Consider the following 14,902-nt stretch of genomic DNA (forward strand, 5'->3'; position numbering starts at 1 on the left):
TACATGACGGACCTCCATGGGCTTGTCTTTAACTCCAAGAACGTTACTTTATTACACACACGTGTAGCCTGCATTACATGTAGTACCGTAGATCAGGAACTAGACCCCCTCACCTAAACGTATCACTCCGCCTACACATTACTAACATCAACATCACAGTATAAGTGTGCGGCACTATATACTGCAATCAGAGATTGTAAAAATACACAATCTATCAAACGTCCATGAATCCAAGTTCTTGTTTTTCTAGAAGACCCCAGCAGCAGAGAGCAGACGCCCCTGGACCCAGCTGTCTCTCCCTGAAGAGTGACCACTCTATTGAACTTCCGTTAAAGTTTAAAGATGGATATAAGACTATTCGGAAGAGGTGAGGATTCATCAGAGATTATAAAAATACACCATCTATCAAACGTCCATAATTCCAAGTTATTTTTTTTCTAGAAGAGTCCAGCAGGAGAGAGTAGACTCCCCTGGACCCAGATGTGCCTCAATGAAGAGTGACTGGTCTATGGATAATCCTCTTAACTTTAAAGATGGACGCCCCTCGAGAGAGGAGAGGTAGGAGTTTCTAAAAGACGATGAAAACTGACCAGTTAAATGCTATCAGACTCCACCGACACTGCTTACAAGTTAGGAAAAATATTCTCTCTCTCTCTCTCTCTCTCTCTCTCTCTCTCTCTCTCTCTCTCTCTCTCTCTCTCTCTCTCTCTCTCTCTCTCTCTTCTCCGAACTATCCCCCCTCTTTTATGTTTACTGTGTGTGTTCTCTCCCCAGACAACCCCAACAGAGGTCAACTGTTACCAGTGCTCATTCTGTACAGCAGCATCAAACAGAGCTGATCAAGGTGTGTAAGTGTCCAACGTGACATTTGACTTAAGCTCTACATGAACATTAGAAAGCCTCTCTTGTGGTGCTAATAGTCTCCAGGCTTCCCTCTTTAGACCAGCGGGACGTGAATCCAGGACAGATGCTTCTGATGTCCTCAGTGAGTTCAGAGTAAAGTTTTCCTTGATGCTTGTTCTGTTCCAGAGGGCTGAGGAGAACGCACATGCTTTTCTAGACAAGGAGCTGAAGAAGCTCTGGAGGGATCTCTTCCCAGATTACCCACAATGCTCAGAGAGTCAGGAGGAGGAGGAGGAGAAGGTGGATGGTAAGAACGAGGAGCAGAGGAGGCGTGCCATAGAGGGAGTGGTGGACATCACAAAGCTCTGCCTGATGGAAATGAACCAGGAGGAACTGGCCGACATACTGGGGGGCGGTAAGAGACTCTTATTTTGAAGACAATTGAGACAATTATTTTGAAGCGCAGAAGATAATTATCTTAAAAACAGTGAATGAATTCTTATTTTGAAGAGCAGTATGATCTCATTATTTGCACTCTTCAGACTAAATTACACAATGTGAGATTTCTACATTTCTAACTTTTCAATATATTTTCTCTTGGGGGATAAATGGTTTGATCCAGATATGTAGAGTTATTGTGGGGTATCAGGTTAAATGGTTTGATCCGGGTATGTAGAGTTATTGTGGGGTATCAGGTTCAATGGTTTGATCCAGATATGTAGGGTTATGAGGTTAAATGGTTTGATCTAGATATGTTGGGTTATTGTGGGTCTATCATGGTTAAAGAATGTTAAACATTAAATTGCAAATCAACAAAAGAATAACTCAGTGGAAGAGATGTAGCACTATCTTGTTATATCACCATATCAAGTCACCTTCCACTGATTCACTGTCATTATTATCATTTTCTTTAGACCAATCAAATTATTTGAAAATAATACTCAAAATTCGGAATAAATTAACCAGTCCTTGTCACGACCAGCTTCTGTAACCACAAGTAATGAAGCCACTTAATATCTTGAAGTTGATAATTTTACAGGAAATATTGACATGCTTCCACTGATGTCACCATCCACTATTGGATGTCTTCTGTTGTTTTCTCATTTAGGATCTGCTGCTGTCGAGTTCCAACACAAAATTAAGTCTCTTTTGAAGAAGAATTTCAAGTGTGTGTCTGAGGGAATCGCTAAAGAAGGACAGCCCAGATGTCTGAATGACTTCTACACAGAGCTCTTCATCACAGAGAGAGGCAGTGGAGAGGTCAACAAGGAACATGAGGTCAGACTGATTGAAACAGCTTCCAGGAGACTGGCCAAGGAGGAAACACCAATAAAATGTGAAGACATCTTTAAACCCTTACCTGGACGAGATCAACCAATCAGAACAATTATGACAACTGGAGTGGCCGGCATTGGTAAAACTGTCTTAACACAAAAGTTCGCTCAGGACTGGGCTGAAGACAAAGCCAACCACGACATACACTTTACATTTCTCATAACTTTCAGAGAGCTGAATTTACTGAAAGGGAAAGAGTTTAGCTTGGTCAAACTTCTTCATCACCTCTTTATTGAGACCAAAGAAGCACGAATCTGCAGATTTGACCTGTTCCAAGTTGTCTTCATCTTGGATGGTCTGGATGAGTGTCGACTTCCTCTGGACTTCCAGAAACACCAGACCTGGACTGATGTCACAAAGCCAACCTCGGTGGACATGCTGCTGACAAACCTCATTAGAGGCGACCTGCTTCCCTCCGCTCGCATCTGGATAACCACACGCCCTGCAGCAGCCAATCTGATCCCTGCTGAGTGTGTTGACATGGTGACGGAGGTGAGAGGGTTCACCGACCAACAGAAGGAGGAGTACTTCAGGAAGAAATTCAGAGAGGGGACACTGGCCAGCAAAATCATCTCTCATGTCAAGAAATCTCGAAGCCTCCACATCATGTGCCACATCCCAGTCTTCTGTTGGATCACTGCTACAGTTCTGGAGGACATCTTCAAAAAATCGAAGAGAGGAGAAGAGGTGCCAAAGACCGTGACTCAGTTGTACATCCAATTCCTGAGGGTTCAGTCCATACAGGGGGGCTGGAAGTATCATGGGAGAGCTGAAACAGGTTCACACTGGAGTTCAAAAAGCAGGAAGATCATTGTTTCTCTGGGAAAACTGGCTTTTTACCAGCTGGAGAAAGGCAACCTGATCTTTTACGAGGAAGACCTGAGAGAGTGTGACATCAATATCAAATTAGCTTCAGAGTACACAGGAGTGTTCACCCAGATCTTTAAAGAGGAGTGTGGGCTGTACCAAGCCAAGGTGTTTTGCTTTGTCCATCTGAGCATCCAGGAGTTTCTGGCTGCCCTTTACGTCTTTCTGTCCTTCTTCAACAAGGGGGTCAATCTGCTCTCAGAAGAAGCACCAACCTCTGGTGAAGATGAACTCCTCCACCTCTACCAGCATGCTGTGAAGAAGGCCTTACAGAGTGAGAACGGACACCTGGACTTGTTCCTCCGCTTCCTCCTTGGCCTCTCTCTGGAGACCAATGAGATTGTCCTACGAGATCTGCTGGCACAGAAAAAAAGTAGATCACTGATCACTAAGATTAAGAAAGGTGTGCTGGGACAGACAGGAACTACCTCACTGACCAATAAGGAAACTAACATCACATTAGTGTCTTACATCAAGAGTAAGTTAAATGGATATCTCTCTCCAGAGAGAAGCATCAACCTGTTCCACTGTCTAAATGAGCTGAACGATCTTTCTCTAGTGAGGGAGATCCAACATTTCCTGACATCAGGAAGTCTCTCAAGAGAATCTCTCTCCCCTGCTCAGTGGTCAGCTCTTGTCTTCATCTTACTGACATCAGACGAGGAGCTGGACGTGTTTGACCTGAAGAAATACTCTGCTTCAGAGGAGGGTCTTCCGAGGCTGCTGCCAGTAGTCAAAGCCTCCAAAACATCTCTGTAGGTTCACTAATAACATGTATTATGATACACATAATACAATATGCATAAATTAGGAATATAAAGTTAAAATAATATGCAAAAGATCCCTGTAGGTTCATAAGAGCTTTATATTATATTATATTATATAACAAAATGTATTACTATTCTACTCAAAACAGAATAAACATACTAGTAGAATATAAAAGATAGAATAATATATAAAACATCTTGCAGGTGTACTATTAAGGCATAATGAATTTCCGTACACACAGAATACTAGAATATAGAGGTAGTATTCATTTAAGAATATATTTTGAAAACACAATTCAACATTTATTCCACATTTTACATCCAATACATAATTAACATTTATACATCTAATGATTAAGTGATTATTATTGTAACCAGTAAAATTCCTTCATTACGTAATAAGTTGAAGATTTATGTTAGTTTACTTACAGTTCCTAACATGTTCCTGTTTATTTTGTGTGCTGGCTGAATAACTGTCAGCTGTCAGAGAGATGCTGTGAAGCTCTGGCCTCAGTTCTCAGCTCCAAATCCTCTAGTCTGAGAGAGCTGGACCTGAGTACCAATGATCTGCAGGATTCAGGAGTGAAGCTGCTCTCTGCTGGACTGGGGAGTCCAGACTGTACACTGGAAACTCTCAGGTCAGTTTTACTCAAAATGCAAACAATTACACCACATGAGTATATTATTTTCAAAAGATAACTCATCATGTATTTATTTGAGTTGCCATGACAGTTTAGATACACGTTATATTATTATTATTATTATTATTATTACTAGAGTTTCCGTGCGCGTTGTGCACGCTCACCCTCTAGTTGTAATTAAACCCATAGCAATAATGTGGAAACCCCAGTCGGTAACACATTTTCTGAGCGCATAATATAATAATAATATAACATTTTGCCTATAATGTCACAACCTATAACATTTTGCTTTACCTATTACATAATGAAGCAAGCATAATAATTTCCTCCGTACGTTATGAAGCAAGCAGAATCATTTCCTCTGCATTTTCGCCGCATTTGTATATCAGGAGATTCCACCCTGAGGGTGATTAACACTTGATCCTTTACATGTATATGCGGACATCGATGTCATTCAGACATCAGTAGAATCAACAGGGGGTTTAGGGGGCTGGGCATGCAAGGGCCGGGAACGTCTTACCTGGGAGAGTGTGTCGATGGCGGGGCCGTTAAAACAGTCTGGGATATCAATATCACGACATTGCGGGATGCTCAAGGAAGCGAGTAATATTAAAAATAAATAATAAAAACAAAAAAGTGTAGTCTTTAGCCATAACGTCTCAGCTGGGTGAGTGTTTCGATGGCGGGGCTGTTATCTCGATCTTGCCGTTGTCCGCGCGCGTGTGCATGCGGTGTGTGTGTGTTTGTGTGAGCTGTGGGCTGCTTGGCACATGCGCTTTGACCAACTCGTCGAGTAACTTGTGTGACAGGCCTGCTATTATATGGTAGTGAGATTACTTTTTTCAATAATTTAATATCTATGTGGCATCCTTCATATTTAAAGATCCAGTTTATTCATAAAATTTAGTATTTCATGTATGTAAAAAGATTTGTAACAATTCTCATAACATTTAATGACAGTACCTAACATGTTCCTGTTTATTGTGTGTGAAGGTTAAATGGCTGTAAGCTATCAGAGAGATGCTGTGAAGCTCTGGCCTCAGTTCTCAGCTCCAACTCCTCTAGTCTGACAGTGCTGGACCTGAGTACCAATGATCTGCAGGATTCAGGAGTGAGGCTGCTCTCTGCTGGACTGGGGAGTCCACACTGTACACTGGAAACTCTCAGGTAAGTTATCAGCCTCTTCTTCAAACAGGTTATTCTAGACTCCAGTTAGTGCTGCTCATGTCCGATGCATTTCTGTTATGCACTCAGAAATTTGTTACATTATTGACTGGGGTTCAACATTAGTGCTCTGGGTTTAATTACAACTAGAGGTTGAGCGTGTGCAACACACCCGCAAAAACTCTAGTTATTATAATGATTTATTTTTCATAATTTAACATCTATTTGACAACCATCTCTTAATACTTAAAGAACCAGCTTATTCATATAATTTAGTAGTTCATGTGTGTAAAAAGACTGGTAACAATTCTCATAACATTTAATCACAGTTACTAAAAATGTTCCTGTTTATTGGTGTGAAGGTTGAATGGCTGTGAGCTGTCAGAGGGATGCTGTGAAGCTCTTGCCTCAGTTCTCAGCTCCAACTCCTCTAGTCTGAGAGACCTGGACCTGAGTACCAATGATCTGCAGGATTCAGGAGTGAAGCTGCTCTCTGCTGGACTGGGGAGTCCACACTGTACACTGGAAACTCTCAGGTCAGTTATCAGCCTCTTCTTCAAACAGGTTATTCTAGACTCCAGTAAGTGCTGCTCATGTCCGATGCATTTCTGTAAATCGCTCAGAAATTTGTTACATTATTGACTGGGGTTCCACATTATTGCTATGGGTTTAATTACAACTAGAGGTTGAGCGTGTGCAACGCGGCCGCGAAAACTCTAGTTATTATGATGATAACTTTTTTAATAATTTATCATTTTATTAGACATCCATGTCTTAATATTTAAAGAACCAGCTTATTCATATAATTTAGTATTTCATGTATGTAAAAAGACCGATGACATTTCTCATAACATTTAATCACAGTAACTAACATGTTTCTGTTTATTGGTGTGTAGGTTAAATGCCTGTGAGCTGTCAGAGAGATGCTGTGAAGCTCTGGCCTCAGTTCTCAGCTCCAACTCCTCTAGTCTGAGAGAGCTGGACCTGAGTACCAATGATCTGCAGGATTCAGGAGTGAAGCTGCTCTCTGCTGGACTGGGGAGTCCACACTGTACACTGGAAACTCTCAGGTCAGTCATCAGCCTCTACTTCAAACAGGTTATTCTAGACTCCAGTAAGTGCTGCTCATGTCTGATCCATTTCTGTTAATCTTTTTCCCTGCTGACAAAACGCTCCCTGGTTCTACACAATGTCAGAACCTGTGAAGAAACGGTTTTAGCCTACCAAACACAGCAGACTTCTCCTGACTCTAACCGAACAATATATCATCTGAGTTGTAGCTATTGAGGAAGGAGCATTTGTTTAAGATCCTGTTTCATATCCAATTTAAGGAAATTCTGCTGTCTGGGATGATGTCATCTCCCCACTTCCTCTTCCATTTCTTGGACAGTATGACAGTTTTTTTCCATAAAGTATCAATAAAACTTGTACTTGTCCTCCATATGGAATGAATACATTATATGAATGTGGTTAATTTAGATGGTTTGTGTGTGTGTGTGTGTGTGTGTGTGTGTGTGTGTGTGTGTGTGTGTGTGTGTGTGTGTGTGTGTGTGTGTGTGTGTGTAGGTTGTCTGGCTGCCTGATCACACAGGAAGGCTGTGCTTCTCTGGCCTCAGGTCTGAGCTCCAACCCCTCCCATCTGAGAGAGCTGGACCTGAGCTACAATCACCCAGGAGACTCAGGAGCTGCGCTGCTCTCTGCTGGACTGGAGGATCCACGCTGGAGACTGGATACTCTCAGGTATGGAGAGGGCAGCACACCACTAAGGAACAAACAGTGTTGGGAGTAACGCGTTACAAAAGTAATGTGATTGCTGTAATGTATTACTTTTTGCTGTAACGCGGTAATGTAAGGCATTAGAAAAAAAAAAGGTAATATTTTACTCTGTACAAATCTCAGTAACGCGCGTTACAATGCATTTTTAACCCGAAATTAACGGGTGTGTTGTTTTTATACAAATTCGCCAACACCGCGAGATTCGCAGAGGAGAAAAAAACCTGCGCAAATGTTTACTTCGTCTTACTGCTAGAGGAGAAGATGACATCAGCAGCAGAGTCGGACTCTACATTTGCGAGATGGGTATGCTACTGTAGCCGAGCGTTCTGGGTTCGCCTATACTGTAGTATTATAGAAAACAATGAACGGGACCGGGGACGAGATTGTGTGTTCAGCAGCCAACTCCGCTTCACTTTAATCTCAGACACACCCGCACAACACATCAGCCGTAACACTTCCCCGAACTTCCCCCCTACGGCAACTCACGAGGGACACACCTCCTTTTCCAAACTAAACACAGAACAGTCTTTTACACTACAATTGAATCCAAAGCTGCGCTACTGGCTTCCGTCTCACTTCCCAAGTTGAAGCTGCGCTGAGTGGTTGACGGGGGGGGGGACCTATGGCTATGGCCATAGCCATTATGTAGGTCTAGCTATGTCATTCATTATGCTATGAATTCTCTGTGAATGAAAACAAATAAAGGGATAGAAATGTAAAAAGAGTATTTCTATTATAAAATGTATTGCACCATGAGCCATAACTGCAACCATTATATTGTACATGTGTTAGCCTTAAGCCTAGCTCAGTCATTATGCCAACCACATCACCTCCTACTGTGTAATGAGTTGCATTTAACACAAGAAGATCTATTGAGAACACCAAATCCATATTTCCTGTTATTTTGGTGAAAGTAATGCAAAGGTAATGTAAAAGTAGTGTAATGCCTTACAATTCAAAGACAGTAATACTGTATTGTAACTAATTATTTTGAAATGACAGTAACAAGTAATAAATAATGCATTACGCTTTTGAAGTAACTTGCCCAACACTGGGAACAAAGTCTCCTACAAGGATTCAAGCCACTGCTAGATGAAGTGGTTTGAAAAGGCAGCTGTAACTTATGTTGTGTACAAAGTGATGAGACAGCAGATGATGAAGGTGAATGTTTCAACATGCTGCTCTCACTTTGTTTCCCCCCCAGTGTGGAGCATGGTGGAGTGTGGAGGCTGAAACCAGCTCTAAAGAAGTGTAAGTGTCTCTTAAGTTTATGTATATATATATTTATATATACATTGATATATACATACATACTGTGAAAAAGAGTATCGCAGACCGGGTTTGTTATCGACAGCGTTGCCAGATTGGGCAGATTTCCCGCCCAATGATAATTCTTCCAGCCTAACATGATTAAAAGTAGCCCAATTGGGTGGGAAATCGGACCAATCTGGCAACACTGCTCAACATCCAGGGATCCTGCTTATTGGTTCATATCGCAGACGGATAGATTTTTGCGCGAATCAGACCCCTTAAGGTCCCACCCACTCAGAGGAGGATTTTCCTCCTCTCTCCCATTGAAACCCATGTTATCCACCGGCCGCCAGTACTTTCGGGAAAATGAATGGGAGTCAACGGAGGCGGAGGGAGGACGTTCCTCCCTGAAGTAATTGTCAAAAGGCGATAGGGGGTGCTAATGTCCCTTTACCCAGGGAAACAAACATTATATATTCAAAGGCAATAAAGTAGTCATATTTAAGGGCATTCATTCATTACAATAGTCTGGGCAATCTAGATTTTTTATTCTCAACAATGTTAGGGAGGATCTTCCTCCCTCTCCTCAAGGGAGAAGCCTCCACTGATACATACATGCATACATACTTACTTACTTACTTACTTACTTACTTACTTACTTACTTACTTACTTACTTACTTACTTACTTACTTACTTACTAACTAACTAACTAACTAACTAACTAACTAACTAACTTACTAGGGATGAGTCGGTCGCGACCGATTCGTTCACAACGAACGAATCCCGAACGTGAACGACAAGAACTGGTTCCCCAAAACATGAAGAACTGGTTCTTTGATTCTTTTTTTTAACATGAAACAAAAATATGGTCACGTAAATAAAATATACTGACGAACAGAGCTTCGTCTTCCCGCGACCTTATATCAATTGAGTCTACGTTCTCAAAGATTCAGCCAATGAGAGGTAGCAATGGTGTTGCCATGGCACCTGGGTAAACAAATGACAAGGTGGTACCGTCGAATTTGCGCGCTTTCTCTGTCTGACGTATCTTGGGTCATACCATTCGACGTGGGGCCAGTCATATATCCCCCTACATTTCCGAAAATAGACTTTGCTCCATTCTACGTCAATTCAAGAACAAACAAAGAAATTAAACTGCAATTGGTATTTTTTATTTATGACCATGAAAGTTCTGTAATGCCTGAATTATGAAGAATTAAATGTAAAGTAAAATAAAATTATAAATATAAAACCATGAATGATATATAGAGAGTAAGCAAGTGGTATAAATATTGGTGGGACGTTTGGTTATGCAATATAGTATATCTTGTCGATTTTCACGGGGGGTAGAGCCTAGAAGTTGCTTAAATTATGCTCAGGGCCGTCTCGCGGGGGGGGGCAGAAACCTGTGAGATTCCCTGTCAAATTATGTAATCTGACGTAACAAACGAATCAAAACGAACGAATCAAACGAACGAATCGTTATAGTGAACTGAACTGAAAGAACTAGTTCCAGGAAAAGAATCATTTGGCCCATCCCTATATACATACATACATACATACATACATACATACATACATACACACACACACACACACACACACACACACACACACACACACACACACACACACACACACACACACACACACACACACACATACATACATACATACATACATACGTAAAAGTTTTGACAGTTAATTTCCAGCCTGTCTGTGTCTATATGATGATATATATACGAATCCTACCCAAGTGACCCAAACGATACGTATATATATGTGTAGGTAAGCATGTGTATGTATGAGTACATGTCTATGTATGTATAGTATGTGTAAGTTCTATGGTTCATCAGTTCATCTCCAGCCTGTATGTGAGCTCAGCTCGTTCAGTCTGTGGTTTACACAGGTGTCCCTTTGATATGGGGTCAGAACAGTCTCATTAATAATGAATGCACAGAGAAGGATTCACAAATGTATTTTGTGATTTATATATAAATTACTCTCTTCCCACAAATACATTTCAATGCACACATAAATGGATATCGGTATGTATAAATGTAAAATAAATCCATAAACAAAAATAAGTTTCACAAACACATTTCTGATCCACACACAAATGTACCTTGTTGTAAATAAATGTAATATAAATCCATAAATATATTAATTAAAAAAATATTCGCAATTTTCATCACAATGTATTTGGATGTTGTAACATTTATATACAAACTGTGAAACTTGTATTTACAAGACGTTTTTCATTTGTGAACTTACTTGCATTTGTGTGGGAACTGGTCTGTATTTATGTGTGGATTTTTGAGACTCCCCTGACGTCGCTAGATTCACAAATGCATTTTTTTCAACAAGGAAGTCTCTGTAGCCAATCAGATGCCTCCCTCGTTTTCAGCCAATCACGTGACTGCTGTGACTGGGTTTTTACGTCGGTGCCGTTTACTACTTTAACGGCACCGATAATCCCAAAACCCAGTCGAAACTAGATGGAAAAAGTGTGTAGCTAAACGTGACGCAGCATTTACTTCTTCACCACCTAGAGATTGTTATGTACGATCATTCAAAAAACCATGTTCTTTCCGATAGAGTAGACATTTGACAGAGAACCGGGAGGCTCGGAGGCTGGACTCAGAGGTCGGAACTGCAGCCATGTGATTGGCTGAAAACGAGGGAGGCATCTAATTGGCTACAGAGAGTTCCTTGTTGAAAAAACTGCATTTGTGGATCTAGCGACGTCAGGAGAGTCTCAAAAATCCACACATAAATACAGACCAGTTCACGCACAAATGCAAATAAGTTCACAAATGAAAAACGTCTTGTAAATACAAGTTTAACAGTTTGTATATAAATGTCACAACATCCAAATACATTGTGATGAAAATTGCAAATATTTTTTAAATTAATATATTTATGGATTTATATTACATTTATTTAAAACAAGGTACATTTGTGTATGGATCAGAAATGTGTTTGTGAAACTTATTTTTGTTTATGGATTTATTTTACATTTATACATACCGATATCCATTTATGTGTGCATTGAAATGTATTTCTGAGAGTAGAGTAATTTATATATAAATCAGAAAACACATTTGTGAATCCTTCTCTGTGCATTCATTATTAATGAGACTGTTCTGACCCCATACTTTGAAGGTTGATTGCAATGTGTGTGTATTGGGTTACCCAAAAGTTTAATATCTTGAAATATATTACAAATTTTGTTTAGATACTTCATGTGAGTAATAAGCATCATGCTTATTATGTTGATGTATAAATATGTTCATGTTGTGTTATTATTGAGGTAGTAAATGCCCTTCATACATTTGTCCTCGTTTCAATGTTTTGATTGGGACAGCCACTCACACAGACATGGGATTTCCAATCAATTTAAACTTTAAATGACTTCAACATAATGTTTACTATTGCTTAGAAAATCGACAGCACAAGATTCCACTATAGTTCTATGTTGATGTTTGAAGATGAGAGAGCGCCCAAAAAAAGAGTGAAAGAGAATAAAAAGAAGAAGAATGCAGGGGAACAGTACTAGTCATGATGATGATGATGACGATGAAGAATGGTTCAGCAGATAATCATGTCTTGTTCTCCATCAGATGCCTGTGAACTCACACTGGACCCCAACACGGCCCACAAATACCTCTCTCTGTCTGAGGACAACAGAAAGGTGACACGGGCTGGAGAGGACCTGTGGTATCCGGATCACCCAGAGAGATTTGACTTCTGGTACCAGGTGTTGGGTAGAGAGGCTCTGACTGGCCGCTGTTACTGGGAGGTAGAGAGGGAAGGAGGTGTTAGGATAGGAGTGACATACAGAGGAATCACAAGGAGAGGAGGGGGTGATGACAGCCTGCTTGGACGGAACAAGAAGTCCTGGACTCTTTATTGTGATGATGATCGTTACTCTGCCCAATACAACGGTAGAACAACAGCCCTCCCTCTCCGCGCCGCTGGCTCTACCAGAGTAGGAGTGTATCTGGACCGGCCTGCTGGCTCTCTGTCCTTCTACAGAGTGTCCCCAGGTGGAGGAGGGTCCTCAGACACACTGACACACATCCACACCTTCTGGTCCTCCTTCACCCAGGAGGACCTCCTCCCTGGGGTTAGGGTATGGGGGGGTCAGTGGGGTGCCTCAGCGTCTCTGTGTCTGTTGTAGAAAAAAACAACATACACACACACACACACACACACACAGGGCTCTCAAGTCTTATGCATTCGGCGTGAGACACACGCAATTCAACCCCTGCACACGCTCACACGCCACACTTCGTATTTCTCACGCAGAGAAATTACCAGGATAGCGCCGACCAATTCACCACCGCCGCTATTGAACAGTGGAACAGGTAGGAATCAAATGGGTACCCCGTACGTAGGGTAACCAAACGTCCTCTTTTGCCCGGACATGCCCTCTTTTTGAGACACTTTTAAAAAATGTGACCGGGCGGAATTTCAAAATCATCCGGGATTTTATTAAAGCCTCATACATGTTCACATTGAATTTGCGTTGCGTTTCTCTGGTTCGTTCACAAACTAGTTAGGCTCTGCCCTCCCCTACTCAGTTCTGTTCGCTTTGCATTGGTGGAAGTGAGTAGGGGGAGTGGTTAGGTAGAGCCTTCCGATTGGACGGTTTGACTTCAGAGTTACCGACATGTTTTGTATATTTTTATTTACCATTATTGTTTTATAGGGACAACATTAACAAATTTCTCCTACAGGGGATTGATGAAGATCTATCTATTGAACAGAAAGCAACACTTGGTCATACTTTACACACTTTATCACAGCATTGGCCTACTGAATGCCACAGATATATTTTAAGCATTGGACTGAATGCTACATAAATATATAATTATGTTTTTGCAGGTTTAAAATGGGAAAACTATATGCCTCTACTGGTGTTGCTTAGGCCAATAGCCTTTTGAGTCAGTGTTGTTTCTGAATATAGGTGTTAAGGGCAAATAATGCTTACTATCAAACATTAGTCACACCTCTAACACACAGTTTTGTGTTAGAGGATGAGTGGGTTCTGATGAAGGGGCTTTGGAGGCCTGAGATGACTGATCTCTATGGCAGTTATAGTCTCTCACTTTCTCTCTTTTTCTCTCTCTCTATCCCTCTGGCTCTCTTTCTCTCTCTTCTTTCTCTTTCCCGCTGTCTGTCTCTCTTCGTTTCTCTCTATCTATCTCTCGTTTTCTATCTCCGGCTCCCTCTTGTTCTCTCTCCCTTTTATTTCAATCTCTCTGTCTCTCTCTCTCTCTGTTTCTCTGTCTCCGTCTCTCTTTTCATTCTCTGTCTCACTGTGTCTCTGTGTCTCCCTCTCTCTCTTTTTCTTTCGCTCTCCCTCTCTTCTGGAAAGTATGGGATGATAAACCATGAAAAGACTTTTAAGATCTTCCATATTTAGATAAACACATTCATTATTTGAAATGTATATAAAATACCTATTGATGCTAAATGTTTGAATATTTTTAGACGTCACCAGTTCTGGTCTTAAGGCTCTGATATCATAATTTTGGTCATGATCCCAACAAGGAACCTGATTTAAAGCAGATTTTATAACTATGTGTAATAACCAAGAGGTTTATGGGTTAATGTTGCATGTTGTAAAATACTTTAAGCTGAGTCTTGATTTTTTGTGTTCTGTTTGGAACCAAACGGCCGCAGAATATGTTCAGCAGTGATGGGAATAACGGCGTTATAAATAACAGCGTTCATAACAGCGTTACTTTTTCAGTAACGAGCAATCTAATGGATTACTCTACCCATCATTATAACGCTGTTACCGTTACATCCAAAAAATGTGGCGCGTCACTATAATTGAAGCAGTTTTTTCATCAGACTAGACTTCCTTGGTTAGTGGGTGGGTACGAGACAATCTCATTAATGATAACGATTGGCTGAGGTAGAGTAACATGTCACGGTAAGCCAATCAGAGGTAGAGTTGGGCGGGTGTTGTTTAAACACATTCGAAAGCACGCTCAGTCAGACAGACAACGACACAAGTGAGTCAACGTGAAACAGGAATGGCAAGCCCTAATAATCCAAAAACAGCCTTCTTTAAATGGAAGTATAGTATAGACATTACTTTTCCCTCCAAGAAATTAAAGGAACGAGTGTAATCGTGAAATGCACATTATGCCACGTCGGTGTCAAGTAATTCAAACATTGTTCAACGTTGCATGCTTCCGTGCATTCCATGCTTCCGTGCATGAACATGAAATTGTATTTTG

The 14,902-nt window shown here is 41.0% G+C and overlaps 1 protein-coding gene and 1 long non-coding RNA gene across 2 annotated transcripts; both read left to right on the top strand.

Moving 5' to 3' along the window:
- The first annotated feature begins 521 nt into the window (after window positions 1-521).
- On the top strand, window positions 522-1,069 carry LOC115546113 (uncharacterized). Its single transcript, XR_003977197.1, has 3 exons — window positions 522-558; window positions 775-844; window positions 1,030-1,069. It is a non-coding gene; the product is annotated as an uncharacterized LOC115546113 (long non-coding RNA).
- An 824-nt stretch (window positions 1,070-1,893) lies between these two features.
- LOC115545771 (NACHT, LRR and PYD domains-containing protein 12-like) lies at window positions 1,894-12,747 on the top strand (the record flags this gene model as incomplete). The annotated part of the gene is made up of 9 exons (XM_030359197.1): window positions 1,894-3,448; window positions 3,509-3,800; window positions 4,277-4,450; window positions 5,447-5,620; window positions 5,980-6,153; window positions 6,514-6,687; window positions 7,184-7,357; window positions 8,598-8,644; window positions 12,269-12,747. Coding segments are annotated over exons 1-9 (3,243 nt in total), but the record flags the coding sequence as incomplete, so codon positions are not given.
- Between the last annotated feature and the right edge of the window lie 2,155 nt (window positions 12,748-14,902).

This window comes from Gadus morhua, chromosome 6, assembly GCF_902167405.1.
Source record: "Gadus morhua chromosome 6, gadMor3.0, whole genome shotgun sequence".
Taxonomy (NCBI): domain Eukaryota; kingdom Metazoa; phylum Chordata; class Actinopteri; order Gadiformes; family Gadidae; genus Gadus; species Gadus morhua.